Source organism: Ammospiza caudacuta, chromosome 26 (genome assembly GCF_027887145.1).
Source record: "Ammospiza caudacuta isolate bAmmCau1 chromosome 26, bAmmCau1.pri, whole genome shotgun sequence".
Classification (NCBI taxonomy): domain Eukaryota; kingdom Metazoa; phylum Chordata; class Aves; order Passeriformes; family Passerellidae; genus Ammospiza; species Ammospiza caudacuta.
Window position 1 is genome coordinate 2,785,278 of NC_080618.1, and position 26,920 is coordinate 2,812,197.

At 45.4% G+C, this 26,920-nt stretch overlaps 1 protein-coding gene across 2 annotated transcripts in view; it reads right to left on the reverse strand.

The window, feature by feature from the left end:
* Positions 1-17,081: 17,081 nt before the first annotated feature.
* DPYSL2 (dihydropyrimidinase like 2) overlaps positions 17,082-26,920 on the reverse strand; it is a 57,670-nt gene continuing 47,831 nt past the window's right edge. For both annotated transcript variants that reach the window (XM_058820325.1, XM_058820326.1), the window contains 4 exons: positions 26,734-26,904; positions 23,508-23,687; positions 20,849-21,014; positions 17,082-19,875 (listed from right to left, as the gene is read on the reverse strand). In XM_058820325.1, coding sequence (XP_058676308.1) covers positions 19,784-19,875; positions 20,849-21,014; positions 23,508-23,687; positions 26,734-26,904 — 609 coding nt within the window. In that variant the 3' untranslated portion in view covers positions 17,082-19,783. The remainder of the gene's footprint in view (positions 19,876-20,848; positions 21,015-23,507; positions 23,688-26,733; positions 26,905-26,920) is intronic.

A 26,920-nucleotide genomic window follows, 5' to 3' on the forward strand; every position in this document is an offset into this window, starting at 1 on the left:
ATTGTAACACCACTAGTGTGGTGTTACCTCCCAACATTAACCATTCTGTGATTCTGTGATCATTATCATTATTATTGCTATTATTCTTCTTCCTATTGCCTTGGCCTTACATTTCTCTACACTCCTAGAAAACTGACTCTTTTCTGCTTTCAGTGTTACTCTGTCAGACCCCCATCACAGAATAATCACAGAGAAAAAGAACTTTTCATTCTGTTTTCTTTTAGTACTTAGTTCAGGCACTGCTGCCTAGTGGCCTGCACTGAGGCAGCTGAATTTGGCCACCAAATTCAAAATGTTTCTGCTGTTTTTCTTATTTTATAAACCATTACTGTTTATGTACTTCAAAAAGACCTTTTGCTGCTACCAGGTATCACAAAATACGAAGGCGAGAAGCTAAAATTTTTGTTTGCTGCTGTTTCCTTTATGGAAAACAATATTTCAAGTATGTTCAGTAAAACAAGCAGCTTGTCTGGGCTCAGGCTGGTGAAGCAGAAGTGGATTTGGAGTACTCAGCACAGGAAGAATTTCCTCACAAGGTTCACACAGAGAACTCGTGCCAGTTCAAACAGGATAAATTCACATCACCAAAAAGTCTGTGCATTCCCATCAACTGCCTGAGGAGTTGTGTGAGAATTTATAGTGTGTATGAGAAATTACAGAGAATCTGAACAGCCAAACCCCTGCCAATGCAGAGGGAAAGGAACATGTACTTATTTATGAGCACTGAGCCCAGACCCATAAATTGCCTCCTCTTTTTGCCAAAAGCACAGGTTCCACGGGGTTGTTAGCAAGCTATTTTCAGGCACTTCTATGCCTTACAGTCTGTTGGTATATCCAAGGAACATTTGATTGGGAATTCAGATGCCTGATTCTGAATGCATGACACATTCCCCAAAGAGAGGCAGTTAAATTAAATTACAAGGCTTGGCTGGGATGTTGTTTCATTTGTGACATGCCTGCTTTTTCTACACAGGAAATATCTGAATACAAATCTCATCTCAAGCTATATTTCTATATGGATCTGGACATATTGCTAGGCTTCTGATGATTCCTGAGAATGATATACCCCTAGTGCTGCAAAGAGATGATGCCTAAACACCCCATAATCCCCGTTCTCCTCCCTGGGGATATTCGTTTTGCTGAAAGCCAGGTATAAAAATACAATTCAAGGTCTATGGAGACAGGTGGCAAACAGTAAATGGGCCAGTCCACATGTACTGTATCCCCTGGAATGTCCTGGGCAGTTTTGCCATCTCATGGCGGTCTGGAAGCAAAGCTGGGGCAAGAGGATCTGGGAGGAGAAAGTGGCGCTACAGGAACTCAGGAAAATGGCGAAGAAGTCAGAGAAGGCAGGGAATTTCCTGTTGAAAGCGAAGGGAGACAACACATTCTTTGATCAGCATCGAACTCCGATTTATTGATCCAAAAGGCACGTTTTTATAACCGTGTTAATTAAGCTCATACATATTGCAAACCTGAGCTCACCATAGGCCACAGATCAAACACTAACCCCTCCCTTTGTTTTCAATACCTGTGGTTTGTTTATTGAAACCAAGATTTGTGTTCTCACCCTGATATGAAGGGTTCTCAAAACCTCCATGTCTGTTCCCAAAACAGCCAAGGACAGAATGCTTACCTGTTATGAGAAGACTGCCTGAGAGCTTAGCTGTTTACAGAAACAGGCTGTGAGAATTTGCTCCTCACAGCTGCCTTTTACTTTTCCATCAGCTGTATATGATTATGGCATGTCTGAACAAAACTCTATAAGCCATTTCTGAGTAAAATTCTCCAACAAATTTCCCATTTTTTCTTTTATGCAAAGGAGGTTAGTCTGCTAGGGTTTTTCTATTATTATACTGACCATATCTTGAACACAATCAAAAACACAAGGTAAAACAAGTAAAAGCATTTAAAATCGCACTTAGTATCTCTATAAGGTTCCCCAGCCATGGTCTGAGCAATGGCTTTTATCCCAAAGGGTTAAAACCACCCCCAGGTGAGCCATAATGTCCTGCCTTATCAGGCATTGCATGGTAGGTGGCAATTGGACTAAGAAAAGAAGGCTCTGTAATCCTTTAGTCATTTGGCTCAAATGGCACCAGCTGAGCGATTCTCAGTCCTTTTGTTGATTTGGAGTGGTGGGAAAGGGGTATGCACTTAAACTTAAAGCACTTAAAATATTTAAACTTAACAGACTTATTTTCAAATCAACAGAACTTACATGTAAAATCACTTTAACAGAACTTAACTGACTTTAAATTCTACATAACTTAAACCTAATATAATTTAATCTTAACAGAATCTAACTTAACTTAAACTTAATAACACTTAATAGATAATTTAACTTAAATTACCTAATAACAAATAAAACTTACTATAAAAATAGAATATAGCATTTACTATAACTTACTTACAGGCCTGATTCCAAAATACTAAACTAAAACAACTTTTTTCACGTGTTTGCTGCAGCATTTATGCCAAAAAGCACACTCATAACATCTCACTCATACAACCATTCCAACACATCTTTAACATTTTTAAATTTTTCAAAATACAATTTTGGAGTCCGACGCTCCACCGACTGAGTTATCCGGGCTTCCGATATGTAAAGTCTCTGTTAGGAAGAACAAAAGTCCCTTTAACTTAGGTGAGAAACGTCCTGATAGCCCTTGGTGTGGTTTGTTTATTATCACTGGTTTCTTAATTGCAGTAGGGATCTCTTCTTTTGTTGACAAAAATTACATCCACCACGGCTGCGAGGTCTAGAACCGAAGCTTTTGCTGGCTGCGGGGCAGAGGAAGAAGCGCTCCCGCTGGAAAAGGCGCTCCTGTCCCGCGGCGCGTGTGTCGGAGCGGGCGAACCACCCCCCCGCCCCCTCCCACGCTGGGCTCTTTGTTTTGCAAAACTCGCCGGCAGGCTGACTCGCTGCGTGCGCTGCACCCGTGGCTCCCCCCACGGCGGCTCGGCTCCCGCCACGGCGGCTCGGCTCCCGCCGCTACAGCGCAGCATTTCAGGCGGCCGCTCGCCGCGGCTGCTCTCCATGGCGCAGCGCCCACGCGAGTTTGGAGCAGCACGGCCCCGCAAGCGCCCTGAGCCGCGGCCGCTGTATTGCACTCAGAGACATGCTGAAGCAGTGTACTGTACATCACCCGCCATGGCTTGCTTAGCTTCTTGGCAGTTTTATCACTCTCTAAAGTAGCCTCCCATAATAAATCACCAAATTCACGCCACTCTGTTAACTCGTAAACCGCATGGGGGTTAAGGAAAACCCCTCCAGCGTAGCCGTAAGTCCAAAGTCCTGTTAATTCCTTTTGCAAATCCATCCCCTTAACCTGCCGTTTTTGTAAATATGCTGCTTGCCTTTTCATACCTAATTTGTCAGCGCTGAGTGCAGCCTCTTCAAGGTCCGTGCAGCACGTCTCAGTCGGGCTCGCCTGTACGACACCCAAGGCACGACACGTCTAAGCTTCTTTTTTGTCCCGTTTATCGCATTTCTGCCGTCCTGCTGCTTAGGACCTGACCCGTTTCTTCGCTCCTTCGTGGTGCATTGCCGTATCACGATCGGGTGTCACCATTTGTAGAAAGCGAAGGGAGACGACCCATCCTCTGATCAGCATCGAACTCCAATTTATTGATCCAAAAGGCACGTTTTTATAACCGTGTTAATTAAGCTCATACATATTGCAAACCCGAGCTCACCACAGGCCACAGATCAAACACTAACCCCTCCCTTTGTTTTCAATACCTGTGGTTTGTTTATTGAAACCAAGATTTGTGTTCTCACCCTGATATGAAAGGTTCTCAAAACCTCCGTGTCTGTTCCCAAAACAGCCAAGGACAGAATGCTTACCTGTTATGAGAAGACTGCCTGAGAGCTTAGCTGTTTACAGAAACAGGCTGTGAGAATTTGCTCCTCACAGCTGCCTTTTACTTTTCCATCAGCTGTATATGATTATGGCATGTCTGAACAAAACTCTATAAGCCATTTCTGAGCAAAATTCTCCAACAGTTTCCCTCGCCAGTTTACCCTCCCATTTTACCCTGATTCCTTTTTACACCAGGATGTTGCTCCATGTACTGCACAACCAATTTATGCCTGGCAGTGAACTTTGAGGTTTTTATTTCTGATCCCACTGCTGCTGAGCAAAGGCTGCACCCAGGGAGGAAAATCTCCCTTCCTGCAAGGGATGTGCAGGCTGGTCCAGGCATCCATGACCTCATCCCAAACAGGAACATGGAGTGTTGGCTCTGCAAAGAGGTCACAGCAGCTTGGGAGATGCCAGAGCAGCGGTAGGGAGGGAGCAGGTTTGGAGAGCTTCAGTCTCAGAAACACCAGCAGAAAATGCTTGAAATTAACTGAGGAGACCGAAGAAATTTTGAGACTGACACAGAAAACGAGCCCTTCCCATTAAACTCTGATTACTGCAGTGAGTTTATAGTGTATCTTCTTCTCACTGTTTTATACAACCAAGGTTCTGCAATTGTTTTAGGATTAATTTTGTTTATTCAAACAGAGGAAATTCTTTTGAGGGAGAGGAAGATTATCTTTGGAGAGACTTTTCAGTGGGGTCCAAACTCGGTTGCTGTGAAGGGATAACGTGTGCGTGTGGAAATCAGGAAAGCAAAATGAAGCTGGGATTGTTTTCCTGCTCTCCCTTCTAGTTATTCTTAACCTAAGGGATATTAGCACTTCTTATGAAAGGGAATAACAGTCTGGTCTAAATTTAGAAGAGAGAACTCCTGGGTAAATGGTAAGGCTGTAATGATGCAAAGACAAAGGAATCAAGCCACAGAGGGGAAAAGTCATTTGAAAAACCCCCTGAAATATTTTTTTTAAGATGATCAAAGTAAAAGAACCTGCCACTTTGGGATCTGTTTTGGTGACACGACTCAGACCAGCTCAGGACAAGCAGCAAACCACAGCAATGGGATTTCTATTCTCTTTGTGGTGACTCAGACGTCTTTAAAAAAACAGAATATTTTAAACTTCTTGCTTCATTTTTTAAAAAGTCCATGTTAGAAAGGCAAATTAGAAATGAGAGGTATTTTGTGTATTGGGGAGAGCAAAACAGATTGCCAAGAGCCATGACAAATTCTTCATCTTGTCATTGTTTCACACTGGCCAAATGCTAGGCACCCATGAAAGTCGTTTGCTTACCTTAGTTTATCATAGTTGGGCAGAGAAGAGGGAAAAAAATTAACAAAGGGCTCACGAGTTGAGATAAGGACTTCGACTCTAAGGTCCAAATTTAAAGCTATAAGGTAAATTTATTATTAACAGAGTCAGAGGAGGATAATCCTATTGATCCCATTGTTTCCACTGATACCACTGATCCCATCCCATCCCATCCCATTGATGACATTGATGCCATCCCATACCATCCACCCCATCCCATTGATCCCAATGTAAAATGAGCCTTTAAAACACTTCCCCTCTGCCCCTCCCAGCCCCTCCCTCTTTCCCATGGACAGTGCAGGGAGACAGGGTGTGGGAGTTTTGGTCAGTTCATCACCCAGGATCTTCTTTTGTTTGCTCAGAGAGAGGAGTCTTGTCTCTGCTGTGCCATGGGATCCCTCCAATGGGCAAACAGTCTTCCCAAAACTGCTGTGGTGTGGGTGCCTAGTCCATGGGGTGCAGTCCTCTAAAGATAGGCTGCTCTAGTTTGAAAGCAAGGGTTCTCTTTCTCTATATCTGGAAGTAAGGGCCCTCTCTTTCTACCTCTGGAAGCAGGGGCCCTCTCTCTCTCTATTCGCATCTCCCACTCAATCACAGCTTTTTCTAGTATCTATCTGCTTCAGTGTGAGCATTTTTCCCATGGGCTGTAAGTGGTTCTCTGCATTCCCCATGAACTTCATTCATTATGGGGGGAAGTTTGTTTCATTATAGTCCTCACCACAGCTTGCAGAGGAATCTCGTTCTGATGCTTGGAGCATCTCCTCCCCCTCTTTTTCTACTGACCTTGGGGCCACCATGTTGTTTTCCCTCACATGTTCACACTTCCTCCTCTGACTAGAAGAAAAATTGCTGCTTGTAGGTACAAGTTCCACTAATGCAAAAATTCTTACAAGATCTCGCAGTATTGAGAGGTTGATCTCATGTAGGTTTGTGTCAGTGTCCTAGAGTGACTTTATGATGCTTGTATCCCCATTCATGTGTTCTGTTTGTGCTGGATATCATGTTCTGTGCCTTCAAGCCTGGCTCTGAAGAGCGAATGTTTTGTTTTGGTTTTGCTATCAGCTGCTCCCCCATGGCTGGTGGGACACAGAGACAGGGCAGTACATAGTGCGGCTTTGGCTTTTGGCTTTGCCTTTTGCTTTGCTCTTGTTTCTGCTTTGCTCTTGCTTTTTGCTTCTGTTCATTAGTTAGTTTAGCTTAGCAGTCTGAATTTCTCCCTGGACTGTTTTTCTTTCCCTTTTTTTGGAATCACTCAAACCTGCTCTGGACTGGGACCTGGGAAACACCAAGAGTTTGCACCTTGTGGCTGCAGCAGCTGCCCCAGCACCAGAGGGACTGAGAACACAGTGACCACCCCTGAGAGAGACTCTCTGACTTTTTCATCTTTTTCAGAGTGGTGAAAGAGTGGTGTCATCGGGTATTGTTCATTTTGTGTGCTGGGGGGTGCTGTGCCTGTTAAATAAACAGGTTCTTTCCACTTGTCTCCAAGGAATCCTTCCTGTCCCAGTTGGGGGTAGAGGCTGTGTGGGTTTGCTTTCTGAAGGGCCCCCTTTGGAGGTTTTCTCCCAAATTTGCCCTTAACCATGATGCTGGCACTGTCTAATGCGTCTCTCCATAAGGGCGCTGGGAAGGAGAAGCTGCCCTGCCCTTCTGCCACCCTGCCCTTCTGCCCGCGGCATGGCTGGCTAGGGGCAGCCAGGCAGGCAAGGCTTGCTACAGGCTGCACTGAGGTGGAGGTGGCTGTAGTGGCTCCAGGGATGTCCCTGGCAGTGATGCCTCACCACCCCCAGAAAAAAACCCATGCACTGTTTTGGTTTTCTTCTTAAATATGTCATCCCAGAGGCATTACCAACCTCTTTAATTGGCTCAGTAGCATGTCCATCTTCAGAGCCATCAGAGACTGATTCTGTTGGACACGATGGAAACTTTGAAGCTTCTCAGAAAAGCCACCTCTTTTGCCCTCACCCCCTACCAAAAACCAGTCTGTGCCAAATTAACATAATCTCCAAAAGACTTTTAATGAAACTAGATGAGTGTCTAAAGAATATGACAGTTCAGGCTCAAAATCTTGGACCTGGGGTCAGAACAAATCAGGGAATTAACCAAAGAACCATAAATTATTAAAAAACACTAAACATTTAGAAATCCAAATGCCTTTGACAGCTACAAAACTGGAAATATTTTTCTCCTTTCAAAGTGCACAAAGCACACATAATTTTTTTTCCAGGCAGATATTTCATTATTTGAGGCTTTTTCTTCTAATGAGAAGAAGTATTTTGTCACCACAGACCCCAAGCTGGGTAATAATTAGCATTGACTCCATGATGGCAGAAGGCTGATCAATTGCTTTATTATCTATCTCATACTATATTCTACTATATTTATTAAGAAGATTGTAACCCTTACAGACAGTCCAATACAGTTTTGACCTAATTGGTCAATCAGTCCAAACAGAGAGTTGCTGCCACAGCATTTTGTATTTCTTTTTATCCTTAAACCACAGTTTATTCCAGAGAGAAGTGCAGCAACCAGCAGCAACAGGACTGGACATGCCCTGACAACTCATTCCTGGTCCCTGATTAATTAAATCTCTTTAGAGAAGGAAGGCAACACAAGAAGGGAGCTTTCCTGGGAAATCTCCCTGTGCCTTCAGCCTGACACTTCCATCCATGCTGCCTTCACTGAAGGTTCTCCAGTCGAAATCCTGTCTGTGCCATTTTATCTCAGTTCATTCTCATCTCCAAGCCAGAAAGGAAGAACTTCCCTTTTTCTCCCAGGGCTTTGGATTTTCTCCTTTTTTTGGATGTCAGACTGGTCATTGTCACATCCTTCCCCCATGAATGCTTGTCTCTGGGAATACTTTCACCCTGCATAAAGCCAGGGGTAATTGATTTCCCTCCCAAAGCACACACAGACCTGTGGCATATGCAGTTCATCTGATTTCTAAACTCATGGGACAGGCCTGAAGGCAGGAGGTTTTTCTCAAAATAGGAATTTCCCCTCTCCCATCATGGTGGGGAGCAAACTGCCCTTCCAAACTGGTATATGTCCCAATATTATCTGCTCAGATGTTCCTCAGCTTTTTCCCAAGCAAAGGTGTCCAAGCAAAGTGGGTTTAGTGCAAGTTTTGGCAGCCCTAAAGACTGAAATTATCTTGACATAGAACTGAGGGTGCTCAGGGCAACCTGTGTTTTTTTCAGTTTTATGCAAAAAAAAGGTTCTGGTGTTTTCAGTGGGAATGGTGTGTCCAGGGTCATGTCCATCATTCTTTCTGCAGGTCTTTGGGGCTGGAGCTGGCAGGCAAACAGGGCTGGGGGTGGGATTTGGCCAGAGGAGCTCCGGCTGCTCCATCCCTGGAACTGTCCAAGGCCAGATTGGATGGACTTAGACTTTGGTCTGGTGGAGGATGTTGCTGTCCATGGCAGGGATGAGCTTTAAGGTCCTTTCCAACACAAACCATTCCATGATTCTGTGATCAGGAGAGGGGCTTTGGGATTTCAACACTAAGACTCCATCCTTTGCCACTTTGCAGGCAGGGAGCTGCTTCCATGCCTGAAACCCAGCACAAGCCAACACATTCCACTAAACTATGTCCTAAAGCTGTCATGCAGGCACTTGCCTTTGGATGGGAGCTTTAAAGAGCTTTGCCAGCCCCATTACAGCACCAGGCTGACACAGCTCTTCAAAGAAGATTTAAAACAAAAATTGCAGGGGTTTGGATTATGTGTCCTCTGTTGCCGTGGTTGGTTCATAACACGTTGGGTATTTAGAAAATAAATTTATTATAAATAAAAAGGCCCATTTCATAGCCAAGTGACAGGTTACAGCAAAACCCAAAGTGTATAAATGTCAGGGGCTTTTTGCAGTTTATAAAACCTTGTTTCTAAGTTTATATAAAACATCTTGCTGGCTTTGCTTTGTGGTTTTTAAAGAACTCTAGGACCCAATCCAAAGAGCACTGAAATGGATGGAAATCCTCTCATTGGTGTAAGTAGTTTGGGTGAGCGTCTTTTCAGTCCAGGATGGATGCACAGGGAGATGTCTTCAGCTGGGGATGAAGGACTCTTGCCCTCTGGTGGCTGTTGTGAGATTTAGTATCAGGAAAAACTGCTCTAGGGCTGGATTAGGAAAAAAAACCCACCAGCCAACCTCAGTGTTCGGGGAAGGTGAGCCTGCAGTGACAGAGGACGTGTCTGGTAGCAATGGAGAAGCTGCCCTGGAGCAAAAAGGGCAAGAACTTTTTTTTTTTTTATCCCCCTACTTTTCCCTCTGTGTTTTTTTCCCCTACTTTCCCTCTGTGTTGACCCGTTCAGTTACACAAAGTGGGAGATTTTTCTGGGCTGCACTGATGAATCCTCTATTATTCACCAGCTCAGAAGACCCTGCACAACACAACTCTGCAGCACCACAAAAGTGATGTTTAATAAGGACTGATTGCCTGGAGATCCCAAAAACCAGAAAAGGTCTGTGGAAGAGCTGGGTTCCTCCTGGGTTTGCTGGTTAGGGTGAAGAGAGCTTCTGTACTCCTTGATTTTTTAACTCTGGTGAAAGCCAGAGCAATTTGGCCATCAAAGACACAGTCTGTGTTGTTGAAATCACCACCAGAGTGTGAGAAGGGAGGTGAAAAGAGATCTTTTCATTTTCAGTTTCTTTTAAGACTATGAGTTTTTAAAGTTTCAAATTATTCATATTATATTTATTTCTAATATTTATTTTATGTACTATACAGCGTATATAAAATATATAGATGTGTTTGAATGTAATATATTTAAATATATTTAGATTTAATATATTTAACTATAATATATTTAAATACAATATATATTTAACTATAATACATATTACATTAAAATAAAGCATTTAAAATAATTTTAAAATTAATAACTCAACCTGGCCACTTCTGTAAAAGATAATAAAAAAACCTGAATTTTAACACTGGTTCTGTGAGGGACAGGTGGTGTCTCAGGCAAGGCACTCTGTGTTTACCATTCCTATGGGTATTCCAGGTGCAAAATCCTCATGGCAGGTGCTCTTCCTTAACCCAGACTTCCTGCTGGGAAAGGAGGACAGGGATTCCATCCTATTTTGCTGCTGTTAGGGTACCTGAGCCCAGCACCCTCTCTCGCTCTTAGGAGCTGAACAGGTGCCTTGCAGCCCCCTATCCTTTTGAGGCTCTTGGCTCTTCAGCTCTGTTTATCCCCTGGATTTTTCTTCCCCATCCTTCTCCACATGAATTTCAGTCAGAGGCACCAGCTGCACAGAAGGTCCCATTTCCAGAGACACCGACATCCAGAGGTGATGGACATGATTTACCCAGATGCAGCATTATCATCATTCTCCATCAGAACCTGTTGTACCATGGCAGTGGCCAGGCTGGGGCTGTAAATCCTAAAAAAAGCCAGCTAGGTGTCCTGGGGTGACTTTATGATGTTTGGATCTCCATTTGTGTGTTTAGCTCAGGAATAAGTTCTGCACCTCAAAGACTGGTTCTGAGAGCCAAGTGGGGGAGAGCAGAGGTGCACGGTTTTTTATTAGAAACTGCACTCACTCCTCCACATTCCAGCTCCTGGATTGCACTGTCTGCAGCACACACAGACGGCGGGACAGAGTTCTCCTTTGCTTGTAGTTAGTTTTTAGATAGCTAAGGCAGAGAAGTTCCCTGGACTGTGGTTTCACTTTTAATTGGAGCTGTTTAAACCTGCTCAGGCCTGAACACCAGCGGAGCGCCGGCAGCTCGCTCCTGTGGCCCAGCGGGCCGGGCCTGGGCCGCGGCGTTTCCAGCACCACAGGGACTGAGAGAGACTGAGGGAGCTGCGCTACGGCCCGCGGAGGGACTTCGTGAGTTTGTCATCTCTTCGTAGTGGCCAGAGGTTTTATTGTTTGATAGCGTTCAGTTTTTTGTGCTGGTAAATGCTTTGCCTGTTAAATAAACAGGGCTTTTTTCCACTTTTCTCCAAGGAAATATTTTCCCGATCGAGCTGGGGGAGGGGCCAGTTGAATCTGTTTTCTAGAGGAGCCCCTCAGGAGATTTCTCCCAAATTTACCCTAAACCTGGGGCTGTGAATCCTCATCCAGGCTCATCTTTCTTTACACAGAACAATAAATACCTGTTGGAGTCACATTTCTACTATGTCAATTCATCATTTTTAGCCATGGCCATGTTTATACACAAGCTGAGACCCCTCCAACCCAACAGGGCCGTGCCATTTGTTGCTTTGGCTGAGGCAGGTGTGGCCAAAATTTTAAGCTTTAGTTTTTTGGGGTGGCCAAATATTTAAGCTTTACGAGAAGCTGTGTGTTCACACATGCACAGAGACCCACGCAGCACCCACCATCAGAGTCCTCCTCCTCCTTTTTGGCTGGTTTGTGCCTCTTGAACCAACACTCTGTGACAAAGACAGTCCCTCTGTACTTCTGGTTGTTCTACAGTTATTTTGGGATGCCAGGAAAAAACTTTCCCCTCCATGTCATGGTTTTGCTTGTCTTCAACCTTCTGTTCTTAAAAGCCTGAGCCAGAAACATCCCCTCTCTCCAGCATCTTCAAAAAAACCAATCCGTCATTCAGGGGAGAAACAGAACCTGGCCATGGGTTTTCTCCACAGGCCCATCGTGGTTTGTGTTTCATTTCAGGTACAAAACTACAAAACCCAGCCAGTCAGTGGATTGAGAGGTGTCTTGGGGGGATATTCAAGTGGATCAGTTCTGGCCTTAGTTTGAGAGTCTCTCTGCAGCACTGGTTTGTGCCTGTTGTGGAAAACTCCCTTGCAGAATGGCAGCCTTGTCCCTTCCTTGATTTCTACCCAAGGTTCCCACACAGTACAGGCTGAGGAACCAGATAAGTAAAATTAAATTTGAACACAAAGGAGGGAGATTATAACCCTTGGAGTAATTTATGAGGCACACTTACAGCTGATCTCAGTAGGGGTTCACATTGTCCTCCACCATCTGACATAATTTGGCTGTTGAGTGGTACCTGCAAAAAATAAAATAAATATCCCAACCCCCAAAAAACCTTCTTCAAGACCCCATTTTTGAGTAATAATCCTGAAAACTCAGAATTTCTGTCAGGAAGTCCTCAGACTTGAGCAGTTCCTGTTCTGCTCCAAGAACTTATGGCTTAAATGAAGAAGGGCTTGATTAAAACTCTCATTGCAGTAAATCAAGAGTAGCTCAGGGAAAAGAGGTTCCTACGTTCCCCCTCTCAGAAAAACTTTGTTGCTGGCATTGGTTGAGGATTTTTGCCAGAAAAACACAAGTGAATAAAGTACTCACTGGGGTGCTGAGTCCCATCCATCACAAGCTGGAATATTTTTATTCACGTGCCTCCAATGTTATTTTGGGACAGATTGATGAATTCAGGTGCTGTAAAAATAGTCTGCTGCAAACAAACAGATCCCTCCCTGGCACACTGGAAGGAGGAAGGATGTCACCTGCAGGGACACAACCTTGGGAGCACTGGGAGGGTGAGGAGGGCCTGGGATGGAATTCCCAGAGCAGCTGTGGTTGCCCCTGGATCCCTGGAAGTGTCCAAGGCCGGGTTGGATGGGGTTTGAAGCATCCTGGGGTAGTGGAAGGTGTCCCTAAAGAGGAGGGAGGTTGGAAAATTGATGGTGATCCCTCCAAGCCTCTCGTGTTAGAAGGGCTCATCCCCATGCCTGATTTGTGAGAGTTTTTTCATTCTGTTTCTTACACTATAAAATTCCCAGGAGATTTTAAATTGACTGCTAAACCCTGGTCACATCCCCCACGGGGTCCCCCCTGCACCCAAGCAGTGAGGCTGCTCTGAGTTGTCAGAGGAAAAGACAAAATAAAACTGGATTAAAGCACACGTGTGGGATATTATTTCATTACACCACTGGCCCAGAGCCTGGGAAACCTTGATTCTACCACCAGCCAGGCTTCAGGGAGGGCAGGGAATCAGAGGGGAGGAAACCACAGCAGTTTCTGAAGAGCTTTGGTCAATCCCTGGATAATTTTGGTCTCAGCCATGCTTTGTCTCTGGGACGATTTCCCTTAACCAAGGGGCAATGTGGCCTGGAAAGGGAGGACAATTTACACCCCATGATGTGCCTGCTCTTTCAGGAATCACCCAAAACAAGTCATTCCTGGGAATTGCCAGGAATTCGGAGCTGGGAGCCTGAGTGCTGTCCAGAGCTGTGACAGTTCAATGTCACTCAGTCCTGGTCCAGGTCCCTGTTGCTGTTTGAGTTGGCACCTGGCCTGTCCTCCCTGTTTCAGAAACACCCAGGTGACATCCACCTCCTCTCTCTACCTCTCCCATTGTACGTTTGTCTTTGTCCTGCAGGAAAAAAAAAGCCACGGGAATATTTATAAACAAACCAGGATGTTTTCCTACTTGCTTGATGTTAAGGGAGAGGGGTGCAGCTGCTTTCACCCTGCTTGGACTGTTTTGTAAAACAATCTTGCAAGAGTCTGTATAAAATCCTGTGGGGGTGGCTCTGATGGGGACAATCACTTGTAAAACTTGCTGCAGAATTCTGTGTGTAAATTAAAAAATGCTGTGATAAATAGCATTCCCTATTATACTTACGGCCAAACTTGATGGAGGATTGAGGCACAGAGGGTGAAAGAGGTTATTTCAGATGTGCATGAACCAGCATTTATCAAATCCAGGATGATGGGAAATATGGCGGATTTTGGTGTTGAAAAGCATCATACAAAAATGCCAAGGCCTCGATGCTTTGGGAAGGAAGTGGTGTGAACAGGAGGGCAAACGAGTCTCAGAAAAGGAACAAAACTCGATTTAAACACGGGTATCTGGTGCCCTCCTGTGGAAATGAGAGGAGCAAATACCGGGTGAATTATTCTCTGCTCTGAAGCCAGGTTGGGAGAGCTGGGGGTGTTCATCTGAAGATGAGAAGGATACAGGGAGACCTCCGAGCCCCTTGCAGTGCCTGAAGAGGCTGCAGGAGAGATGGAGAGGGACTTAGGACAAGACATGGAGAGAAAGGACACGGGGAATGGCTTCCCACTGCCAGAGGGCAGGGTTAGGTGGGATTTTAGGAAGAAATTGTTCCCTGTGGGGATGGTGAGGGGCAAGGATGGATTTCCCAGAGACGCTGTGGCTGCCCCTGGATCACTGGAAGTGTCCAAGGCCAGGTTTGAGCAATCTGGGATAGCGGTAGGTGTCCTGGCCCATGGCAGAGGGTGGGATTGGGTGAGTGTTGAGGGTCCTTCCAACCCAAACCCAGTCCATGATTCCCTGATATCAGTTGTTCTCATCATTCCATGGAACACAGCCCCAGGAGGTGGGGGAAGGATGGCTCCAGAGATGAGCCTCCAGGTTCCAAGAGATCCTAGAGAACCGCCCCACACATCTCAGGGGGATCTTCCCTTTATTGTGGGAATGCAGAACAAGAACTGATGGTGAGAGATGCAAAGCAGGCCAGTTCAGATCAGAAGCAGACAAAAATGAACCATGAAGATGATTAATCCGTGGAATAAACTACCAAAGGAATTTCCTACCATTTGAGGCTTCTCAAGTCAACACTGGAAGGCACTCGCCAAGTTTTAGTAGTTAATGGTCAAAAAATGCTTGTGGAAAGAACAACACATTCAAGCATGAAGTGGTAAATCCACAGCTGGAGTGCCAGAGCTGGAAGTCAGTCACGGTTTACAGGAATTAGCAGAGGGCACCTCCTCTGGCCTGGGTTATAGAAGAGAAAAAGTAATTTCCTCTAATTGCTTACTTTATCTCTTTAATGAAGGGAACTTTGTCCCACCCCTTGCCATGGGCAAGGATACCTGCCCTTGTCCCAGGTTGCTCCAAGCCCTGTCCAGCCTGGCCTTGGACACTTCCAGGGATGGGACAGCCACAGCTTCTCTGGGAATTCCATCCTGCCTCTCACCATCCTCACAGTGAGGAATTTCTTCCCAATATTCCATCTACCCTGCCTCTGGCAGTGGGAAGCCATTCCCCCTTGTCCTGGCACTCCAGGCCCTTGTCAAAAGTCCTTCTCCAGATCTCTTGAAAGTCTAGGGGTATTTGATGTAATAAATTGATGGGTAAAGTTTATCACTTGCTCTGTATCTGATTTGAGACAAGTGTCCTGTGAGGCTTTAACAAGAAGAGAACACAGGTGATTCATATCTCTTTAATATTGAAATACCTTCCAATATATTAATACAACCGACAGGATGTGTATGTCATGTCACAGTAATCATAAGCCCTGTGCATGTTCCACATTTATTACATCCTAGATCATTCCCAAGATGATCCATGTGCCTCGAGGGAGCTGGACCTTCACCTTCCTCCATGTCCTGCTGCCACCTGATGGTGCTGAGCAAAACAGATCCTAAAGCTTCTACAGTACAGTGACATTTATTGCTCTGCCACCAAGCCAATCAGGCTGCATCGTCCCCATCTCTGATAACTGACAGTTCCTGTTCCAGGTCAGAGTCACATTCATCACCTACTTTATTTCTTCTCCTTTCAGCCACAGAATACTCCACCAATGTTAAGGTTCGATTCATTCTAATTTGGGCCTTACACAATGGGCCGGCAGAGAACCAAATTAGCACCTATTAATGCGTTGTGGGCTGCCAGATCAGGAATTACCTGCATTAAGGGGCTGACCAAATACAACGATTCCTGTTCCCCTGTGCAGCACCAAATCAGGGCTGCCCCACTGACCTGAATAGCCTCCAGAGCTTTCTCCCTGCCTCAGTCCCACAGCACATGTTTGGGTTAGATCTGGCTGTTGGCAATTCTTCCTGACCTCAAAACCTTCTCTACTCTGCCAGTTCCAACAGCTTCCCTGAGTCCCTGACATTTATTTCCTCAGGAAGAGGTTTCTACTGTTCCAATTCAAGTGCTGGAGGAAAAAAATAATGATAGAATAAAACCAAATGTAGGCTCTGCAGATGTGTGTTAACTGAGTACCAGATTAATGCATCTTTCACTGGGATATTATGGTTGGGATTAGCAGATAATCTTATATGCAGCTACCCACCAACCCTGCTCCATGGGATCTGATTGCACAGATAGTAATATTTAATTTATGATGCCAGTAGCCAAATAGCAGCATGTCACTGGTGCCAGAGCCAGGATCCTCATGTTAACCAGAGGACTATTTACCAGGGGACGACCATTGACCCCTTCACAGAATAAGGAAAAGCCACTCCGTGGGGTGCCAGGTTTAAAGTTGTGTGGAGGAAGCTCAATGCATTTCACAGAGCGCCCCAACATTTGCATTTGTTCAGATGAGGAACAAGAGCTAAAACTCCTCACAAAGTCAGTCACAAACTTCAGCTGTGCTCAGATTTGGGTGAAGATCCCCCAGAGGGCTGAGCTGGTGGGTGTAGGAATGCAACATCCAACATTCTGAGCAGCTGACAGGGATGCTTATCCCTGTGACAGTGAAATCCAACCATCACCACCCCAAGTTCCACTGGTGTTTTTGCTGTAAATCCCGAGCACCACCACCCCAAGTTCCACTGGAGTTGTTCCAGCCAGCTCCAAATCTCCCCACTCAGCTGCTATTTACAACTCTGCTTTTTTCCCCATTCCTTGGGTGGCAGAAGGTCCAAGCACATCCACACTGAGGGGCTGAGAGCTATGATGATACTTTTAGGGGCCTTTGCTCACATTCCAGCAGCCATCCGTGCAATGCAGAGCCAGGATTTTTCAGGCAACTGCCTCTGCTTTGCCAAATGCTGTTTTAAACCAAGTGCCCTCAGTCGCAGCTCACTTTCTCCAGAGGAAATGACTCCGTGGCCCATCAATTCATCTTTACCATCACCATGGGAGTTCCTCTCCAGCTGCGCCCCTGCACATCTCCACATCAGCCCACCCCTGTCTGGTTTTCAGGACTGTTTGTCCCTGCTGAAGGCAACAGCCCAGAACACAGCGACACACAACACACAGCGCCTTGAGACACAGGTGCACCTACTGGAACAACAACATTTTGTCTTTATTAGGAGTTCGCATGGTAATATAACACAGAGTTCTTAAGGAATAAAACACAAGACTTGGGGTTGGGATAGGGGGGTTGTTTTTGCCATTGAGACAATGGTCAAATATCAGTACTCCTCTTTGTCTACACACATGATCAGCTTTAGCACTTACAGCTCCTCCACTCATGGTTCACAATCACAAATCCAAGGGTTAAATCCAGCTAGTATTAAATCCTACGTTTTTCTTTTATTATTTTTAGAGCTTCAAGTCACTGCGGTTAATTAATTAATTCATTAAGTCATCATCTTTTTTTAGCATTTACATATGACATTCATTAAACAGACACAAAGCGGACGAGTTCTCACAGAAAAAACATGCTTACATAGCCTGCAAAAAACTTTTTTTTGTGATTTTTTTTCTTTCCTTTTCAAGAACAAATTAAAATTTAACAAGTTAGCATGAGTCAGTGAAGGAAAAAAAAAAGGAAGACTTAAGTGAATACTGAAGAGCCGCAAGTGTTTCGTAGAACTGAAACAGATCCACAATTCTTTTTTTTTTTTCCCCAACTCGTTCAAATTGATTTTAACATACAGGTGACAAAGAAAAAATTAAAAAATGAAAATAGCTGCAATATATATATTAAGTTCATGGATTACTTAACAAACAAAGTGCAAACTCTTTATGCAAAACTAGAAGACCCAGGAGTTGAACCTAAATGCAAAATACGTGGAGGAATATGGCAAAGTTTTTCTTAACTTTCGTGTTCAAAGTGGCCTAAAGAGTTTAGGTGCTGCAGCTGGGAGGATTTGGGTAGCTAAGTAGCTTCCAGACACTCTGCAGATCCCAGCATTGATACCTCATAACAACAAATTTGGTACTAATTTCTTGAAAGCCTTCATATATATATATTTTTTTTTTCCTAAAAGAACCTGTAAACACCATTTAAGAAATACAACTATGGAAAAACAAGGTTGATGGAGGTGGCAAAGCACAAAGAGAAGAGGGAGCAGAAGATGCAGCCAAGTGCCAGGGCAGGCAGACAGTGGAGGCAACACTGTGGTAATAAAAGCTCTGTGCTAAGACAAGTCCTTGGGACTGCTGAGCCCTCCAGCTATGCATAAGTGGGGATCTGAGGGCGCAGGTTTATCCTCCATGTCCCAAAAACAAGAAGCCTCTAGTCCCAGAGCTACCAGACCTTCGATCCCAGAGGGTGGTTAAACACCCAGACCCTGCTGGCTGCCCCAAAGCTGAGGCATTCCTTTAAGGACCACTGATGGTGTCTCAAATCCTAGGCATGTGAGGCTGGGTGGGGAACAGCCAGGCCTTCCCCTGTGCAGGATTCCTGCAGGGCTGGATAGCCGTGACATTCGTACAAGAGATTCTCAGCTGCTGGGGACCCAGCCAGCTCCCAGTTACAGCAGCTGGGCCTGGACTGGAATTGCCACAGGTGCTCAGCACACATTCCCTGACTGCCCTTTGAGAACTAAAGATAAGCCCTCAAAGCTTTAAATAACCTGTCCTTGATGGCCAGGGAGGGAGTTTCTGCTACAAAAATCTTTCAAGCAACGTGTTGCTCTTTGCCCACAGCTCCCTGCCCGTCCATGCCCACCTTCAGGAACAGAAGAAAAACTAACTGCTACAATCTCTTCCAGATACTCCATCCCAGCAGTTCAGATGGTGTCCAGCTCCTCTGTTTGCACCAGCTCAAGACCTGATGGACTGAAGATCCTATGGACCTGCTCCATGCCCTTACTGCAGCTACATGACAAGAAATGTCTGGAAAATGCAACTAAGGGACACCTGAAGTACCAGGGTGGCAGTGGCAGCGACACTGGTGGGAATCTGTGACTTGGATGAGGTTTGGGAAGAACAGGGAGATTCCCAGTTCTCAGGTAAGGCTTCATAAACACAATGATACAAACATATTGAAAACACACACACAAACATTAAAAAAAAATTTTCCTCAAGGACCTAATTTGCAGCAAAATCCAGGAGAAAAAAAGAAACCAAGGAAAAACCAACTGAACAGAATAGAAGTCCCCAAGGATTCTGGCTCAGCCACTGGATGGGGTGATGTTCTCCACCATTCCTAGTGCTGAGTCCTGTTTCTCTCTCCTGGCAGCATCTAGTGACCTCAGCACTGGTGGTGGAAAATGGCCACAGACAGGCTGGGATTCCTGGTCCTTAGTGCTTGCCTAGCTAATTCTGTTGGAACACAGAACCCTACAGAATATCCAGTTTAAAACCCTTGAATTACTCTTCTGCTTGACATTAAAAAAAAAGCTTTTTCTATGCATTTATCTTTACTTCTTTCCTTTTTTTTGTGTGTGTGTGTCTTGAAGGCAGCTCCTGGGAAATTCACTTTATCCTTCCTTTACTAAAAGAAAGATGCTGAATAGGACAGAGACCATGTATCTCAAATACCCTCTTTACATTTACTCTTTCATGTCAGAGGTGTCAAAACACGGTTTATTTCTTTAAATGTGTAAGGGGCTGAGGGGGGGGAAGTGCGAGGGGTTGGTGAAGATGAGGAAGGAACCTGAGGGGACTGAAAGAGGTGCGTTTACTTCAGCCCCTCCCCACACTGGGTGCCCACAGTAACTGTCACAGGCTCTAAAAGAATCAAAAAGGGTCTCCAGGTGCCCCAGTCCCCCCAAGGTGTACCCAGTGGGCACAGGAGGGTTTGGTCCTTAGCCCAAGCTGGTGATGTTGGCACGGCCACCCGGCGGGGCCACGATGCGCTGGGTCGTGCGGCGTGGGATGTTGTCATCGATCTGTGCCCCTGTAGGAGAGAGAGGAGGAGTCACCAACTCTGCCAGTGTTTAAAATCCATGTGGGTGTAGCACTTTGATGCTGCCTTAATGACTGGATTTGCTCTTAGAAGGCTTTTCCAGCCTAAACCATTCTGTGATTCTGTCTTTGGAGGAAAAGCCTTCACTGGCCCACACTGCCTTTATTCTGCTGAAACCTGTTCTGGTCTGAGCACCTGAAGCACCCAGTCCTGCACAGGTAAGAGCTGGATGAATGATTATCTTAGCCAGCTTTACTATCCCTTTCTATAGTCCGCCCTTCTTGCAACTGAAGCACCAGCTGAGAAATCAAATCTGCCACATCCCAGATCCAGAGCTGCTCTCAGCTGGCAAAGTTCTCCTGAAGCTTGTGTCATCTTAAAAAAAAAAGGGTTTTTTGCTAAAGCCTCTTAAAACCAGAAAATACCCATTTCTAAACACAGTTGGGATGGTCTCAAGCTGAAGGAGGGCAGTTAGATGAGATATTGGGAAGAAATTCCTCCCTGAGGGTGGTGAGGGGCTGGGGTGAAATTTGCAGAGGAGCTGTGACTGCTCCATCCCTCTAAGTGTCAAAGGCCAGGCTGGATGCAGCTTGAAGCAACCTGGGATAGTGGAAGATGTCTCTGCTCATGGCAGGGGGTGGGAATGAATGGGCTTTAAGACTCTTCCCACCCAAACTATTCCAGGATTCTATGATCTGCCCTCTCTAGACAGCCAGCCAAGGACTGAGCCCAGAATACATTGGAGCATTCATGTGACATCATGAGAAGAAGCAGGAATTTAGGACAGCTCCTGTACTACTCTTCTTCCTCCCTAAAGGGAAAAGCTCAAAACTGAAATCCCCCCACAGCCTCTCTCATTCCATCCCTATCCCAGAAGAATGAACTCAGAGCATGGGAGCACAAACCAGCCGTGATTTCAGTGCAATAAATCACTCAACAATCAATCATTCCCAAAATAACATACCAGACAAGCTGAACCCAGACTGGTGCAGGTTCCTCACGGGCGGTGCCTGCTGTTTGGCAGGAGAGGTCTTGGCTGAGGACGCTGGTGTGACCGTTTTGGGTGTCACCGACACCTCACACACTGGGCCGTCGTAGAGGCCTCGGGGCACGCCCCGCAGCTCAGCCAGCTGAGGGAGAGAGGGCAACACTGCCTCAAACACAGCCACAACACAGCCTTAACACAGCCACAACACAGCCTTAAAATACAGCCACAACACAGCCTTAAAATACAGCCACAACACAGCCTTAAAACACAGCTACAACACAGCCTTCAAACACAGCTACAACACAGCCTTCAAACACAGCCACAACACAGCCTTCAAACACAGCCACAACACAGCCTCAAAACACAGCTACAACACAGCCTCAAAACACAGCTACAACACAGCCTCAAAACACAGCTACAACACAGCCTCAAAACACAGCCACAACACAGCCTCAAAACACAGCCACAACACAGCCTTCAAACACAGTACAACACAGCCTTCAAACACAGCCACAACACAGCCTTCAAACACAGCTACAACACAGCCTTAAAATACAGCTACAACACAGCCTTCAAACACAGCTACAACACAGCCTTAAAATACAGCTACAACACAGCCTTCAAACACAGCCACAACACAGCCTTAAAACACAGTACAACACAGCCTTAAAACACAGTACAACACAGCCTCAAAACACAGTACAACACAGCCTTCAAACACAGCCACGACACAGCCCTCAGCTGCTCAGATGTGGCTCAGCCAGTGACACACATTTCGGGATTGCCTGTTGGTAAGAAAATTTGAAAGCACACAGCATCTCTTCTGTACTCATCCCTGAGGAGCTGCTCTCTATCTATATTTATCTTGTATCTATATCTAGATTTTATCTATATCTATTTTACATCTATATTATATCCATATCTATATCTATATATCTATGTATTTATATCTGTAACATATTTATATCTGTATTATACCTACATCTATATCATGTCTATTTCTATTTAATACGTAGCTCCATATCTGCATTATATCTATATCTATTTTATATCTCTATTATATCCTATCTATATATCTATATGTTTATATCTCTATCTGTATTGCATCTACATCTATTCCTATTCTATATCCATATCTATATAAATCTATCTTTATAAACATGTCTGTGTCTCTGTCCAACCCAAACAGTTTTGCAGCAAACAACTATTTTCCTACAAGCTAAAACAGATGTTGGTGCAGCTCAACACCTTCCATGATGGAGAGCTGAGGTTCCCTGAGTCCGTGGGCACCCAAGGCTCCTTGGCAATATGGACTTGGCTGCTCTGCACTCCTAAAAACCCCCACTTTTGGATCATCCTTGCTGTGCAATACTGTGAGTTTGGAAGAGCATAGGTTCCTACTCTGACTCTAGATTTCTGTGCAGGACAAGATGCCTACTAATTAGTATGTGACATGGAATGTGCTGTGGCTCCAGCCAGTCTGTCCCCTGCCCCAAAGGTGCTGTCCTTTAATGATCCCAACCTATGTGCCCCTGGATTAAAGGCTCCTGACAGGTCTCAAATGCACCTTATTACTCATCCCCAAAAAGCCAAGCAGTGCTGAGACCAGCAGGGCAGCCCAGAGGAGCCAGGCTGGCTTCAATGGCCACCCCTGGAGCTGCAGATTGGGATAAATGCAATTATTCCAGTTGAGATGCTGCCCAATTGGATTTATAGGTCAGACATATATTTCTGTGGGAGGACACAGTTCCTGACCCCAGGAACAGGGAGCTGTTCTCCATGGGGCTAAATTATGCCAGGTTGTAATTTTGATAACTTGCAATTTCTTCAAAAGAAAAATTTCTTCAAAAGAACAATCAAAGAAAGATGATTTGCAAGGAGTGGGAGGATCACTTGCGCCCAGCAGAACCAACAAAGGTCAGGAGTTGTCCAGCAGAAGGCAACACTTCAAACAGCAAAATAATTTCTCCCCAGAAATAATTTCATCTATAAATAAGCTCCTTCAATTCTCAGCAACTGAGTTCAGTGTCATCTCCCTTGTCAGGCAAATTCAGGCATATCAAAAGACAGGTTCAGTTTTGAATGAGTGCATTTTAGAGAATCATTTTCCAACTATTTTAGCCTCTTAAAAATAGAACATTGTTCCTCTTAAGCAGTCTGTAGGCTGTGCCTGTGACTCACTAGTCACCAGACAAGAGCATCTGATCGTATCTGGCAGAAGGGAAAGCAGCATAACATATCTGTAGAAATTACAATTCTAAATTGCTGCTGAGAGCTTTGATATATAAATGCTAATGATAACTTTTCCTGGGACCTCTGTGACAGGAGAAACCTGGTGGGTTCTGGGTAGTTTGACAAAATGGCAAAATTCAAGGGTTCCTGGACACATACTCAGTTTGGCCCTCCTCAGAGAGAGAAAAATTAAAACCTGCAGAAAACCCAAGCTCAATCCAAAGTATATTCCTGTAATGACTTGAGTGAACAGCAAAAATGAAAGAGGAATGAGATAAATGTGGCTCCCATCCAGGAAACAGCAGTGTGGCCTGAGCCAGGGGACAGCATCTGTTTTCCAGCCACTTTAACTCGGTGTTGTCAGAGGGAGAGAACAAATGTGCAGCCAGGCATTGACACTCACCCTGCTCCTTGCTTTGATTCGCTTGTACACAAAGTCAGGGAAGGGTTTCCTGGGGATGTACCTCCCAGAGCCCTCCGTGACGTGGAGATTCCCATCCTCCAGCACGATCTTGCCCTGGCTGATCACCACCAGGGGAGACCCACGGCACTCCATGCCCTCAAAGATATTGTACTCCAGAGACTGCAATGAGAAAACCAGCACATAAGGCAAACATATTCACCCAGCAGAGTCTACTGGGCTTTAATTAGCAATCACTGGCCATGCTAATTGCCAAAATTTTAAGGACAGATGGAAGCAAACTCAACGGTGTTTACCTGAGCTGTATATGCTGTGATTTAATAAAGGCTGCTATAAATTATCAGTCTAACTTTAGGGCTTTATTAATGCAAAATTTCCACTGAAATAAGGTTCATAAAGAATCCCAGAATGGTTTGGGCTGTAAGTTTATCCCATTCCACCCCCTGCCATGGGTTGGGACCCTTTCCACTACATCCAGTTGCTCCAAGTGGCATGCAACCTGCCCTTTGACACTTCCAGCCACAGCTTCTCTGAGGAAGAAATTGTTTTTTCTCTTCTCTGAGAAAAAACAATTTCAAATGAGAGCCTCCCTGTTTAAATATATTTAGGCACCTATGTCTGTTGAGCTGGGGGCAGATTTAGGAGCCACAGAAAGCTTTATGTGAGTTTCCTACTAAAAAGAATAATTCTGAAAAATCTGTATCTTAAACCAGTGTTTTGGTTGATGGATCAGGGACCAGGACAATCTTATTTTATTTTAATGGGATTACTCATCCTCAATTAACTGGATTGGAAACATCACACCATGGAAAAAAGGCAAGTTTGAAAGAAATCACTGCAAATGTGAAACATCCTGGAATGAGATGCACTGCAACCATGTCATTTGGGGACTGTTACTCTAGTGACCATCTCTGAGTCAAATGCAGGTCTTTTTTACCGAGTTAATGATGGAGTTTGCCCTTGAAGTGTGTTATAAGTATGGGAGGCCTGAGTGCAGCTTTGCAATTAGCCAGAGCAGTGGTTAAACCAAGTCTGAACCAGGTCCAGCCTGAAAAGAACTGGGGTGGTAAAGGAGGCTGGGTCGGGAGCTTATGGATTAGGCTGCTTCCAAGAACAACACCACCTCCCTCTCCAGCTCCTGACGCTTCCTTGCCAGAGAGTGGCAAGAGCAGTGCGAATTCTTGGAAAATATCCGTAAGTTGCTCAAACATTTAAAAAAGTAGCAATCGTCCAAGGCCACATAATCAGAGGGTGTCCCTGCGCCTGTCAAGGGGCCTTTTGTTTTCTGCTTGGCCAAACCAGGATATCTGGACTCCAAGGGCATCACTTGTATCAGTTTCTCCTCTAACACAAGGCATCGTGAGACCCAAAAAATTACAGACTTTGGGAATCATTAAGGTTGGAAAAGAGCTCCAAGGTCACTGAGTCCAAGTTGTGCCTGATTCCCACTTTGTCACTGGCCCAGAGTGCCATGTCCAGACTGCCTTCCTTGGACACCTCCAGGGATGGGGACTCCAAACCTCCCTGGGCAGCCCCTTCCAATGTCTAATCACCCTTTGCATGGAGAAATTCCTCCTGATGTAGCTTCAGGTGTGACGCCAGGTACAACAGGCAAAGCAATGACAGGGGACGAGGTCAGAGATGTGTTTGTAAGCAAACAAGCTGTGATTGCTCAGCTTTTCAAACTCTTGGGAATGAGAGCCCTTCCTCCTCAATGCTCTTGGCACAGCTCAAGGGTGCAGCCTTTAGCCACAGCTGAGTGCTAGGGCCTCTGACACACTGTCAGGGTTTTGCGGGATGTGCAGCTTTCAGCAGACAAAAATACTCCTGAATGGAGCTGCTTCTCCTTTGTCTTGCCCAGATCCATGCCAAAATCGTGGAACCAATCCTGACTGCACTTGGGCATATCCACAAAAGAGAAAGTCTATGAGTTCTGTGTCAGGAAACTGAAAGAGCCCAGTTCATTTCCCAAAGACAACAGCCACTAAATAGAAATGACTTTCAAGCACTCCACCCAAACTACTTCCAGCTCTCTGAGCTATGCGTAAGTACATGCCCAGGTTCAGACCATGAATTCTGACACCTAAAAGCAGTGAGTTGTTGGGTTCTGTCTTCTAAAGTCATTCCTCTCCAGATTGGAAGGAGTCTGGAAGCACCTCTGAGGTGACTGAAGTGACCAGACTCCTGGAATTCCTCTGTCAGAAGCCTAAGCAGAGGCAAGATGAAGCGAAACCATCTGTGACCAATTTTGACAAAGAGTTAAGTCACAGGGAAGTGAACCAAACCTTTAAAAAAATGATGTTTCCTTGTGAATGTGCCCAGGGATCCAAGTGTGGAAGAAAATTTTGCTCCTTCAGCTCCAGAGTGAATGAAAGCATTCATGGGGAAAAAGAACAAGCAGTTTTTTCTTTTTCCAGGGAAAGATTCCATACGTTCATAGTCAGCAGCGAAACAAGTTGTCAACAAATGCAAACAGTGGCTGCTTTCTCTGAGACAGGGCTTGAATGTCACAGAGAGACTTTAGCCAGGCCCCTGCACTGGAACCATTCTGCAGATTCCCACAGGCTGAGACAGCTTGATAACTGCAGGGGCCAGGTGTAAGGCATGGGACTCAGCAAAAGTGTCCCTAAGAGTGCTACCACTGCAGAAGCTAACAGCGACAAGCTGCAGAAGAGCTGAGGGGAAGGTCTGGTTGTTTTGGGTACTGCCCTTTGCCAATTAATTTGGGGGTCACCACCAGGAAAATCCTGACTCCACACACATGTGCCAGATCAGTAGGTGGTATAAATCCACTCAGACCCTGGATCTGGGCCAGATTTCCAGAAAAAGTGTCCGTGAGCTGATAAAACTTCAGTGAAAAGGGGCAGTTCCCATTCCCACCACTGGCAAGCCTGGATGTCATAAACAACACATTGTCCTACGAGGCCTTTGCGTATTTTAGAGGATTTAAAGAGCTTTCTGTGAGCTCAGATCTATGCACCCAACACTCAGGAAGAGCAGATATGCTCTCTGCTCCAGGGGGAATCCATGTGATTCCAGATGGACTCATCCTGCTCACACAACTGAGCTCCACAGTGAGACCAGACAGGGCTTCAGGCACAGGGAAGATGACCCCGGGGCTGTCACAAGCTCCCGTTGCTAGCAGCACAGCCTGGCACTGAGGATGAGAGGGGTAAAGGACATAGGGAACGGTAGGGAACATCCTTACTATGTTGTGAGTCTTGGCAGAGATTGTTTTGATGCTGTCAGGGTCCCAGATGACCAGGTCGGCATCGGAGCCCACGGCGATGCGGCCCTTGCGCGGGTACAGGTTGAAGATTTTGGCTGCGTTTGTGCTGGTCACAGCCACGAACTGGTTCTCGTCCATCTTGCCAGTCACCTGGGGGGACAGCACA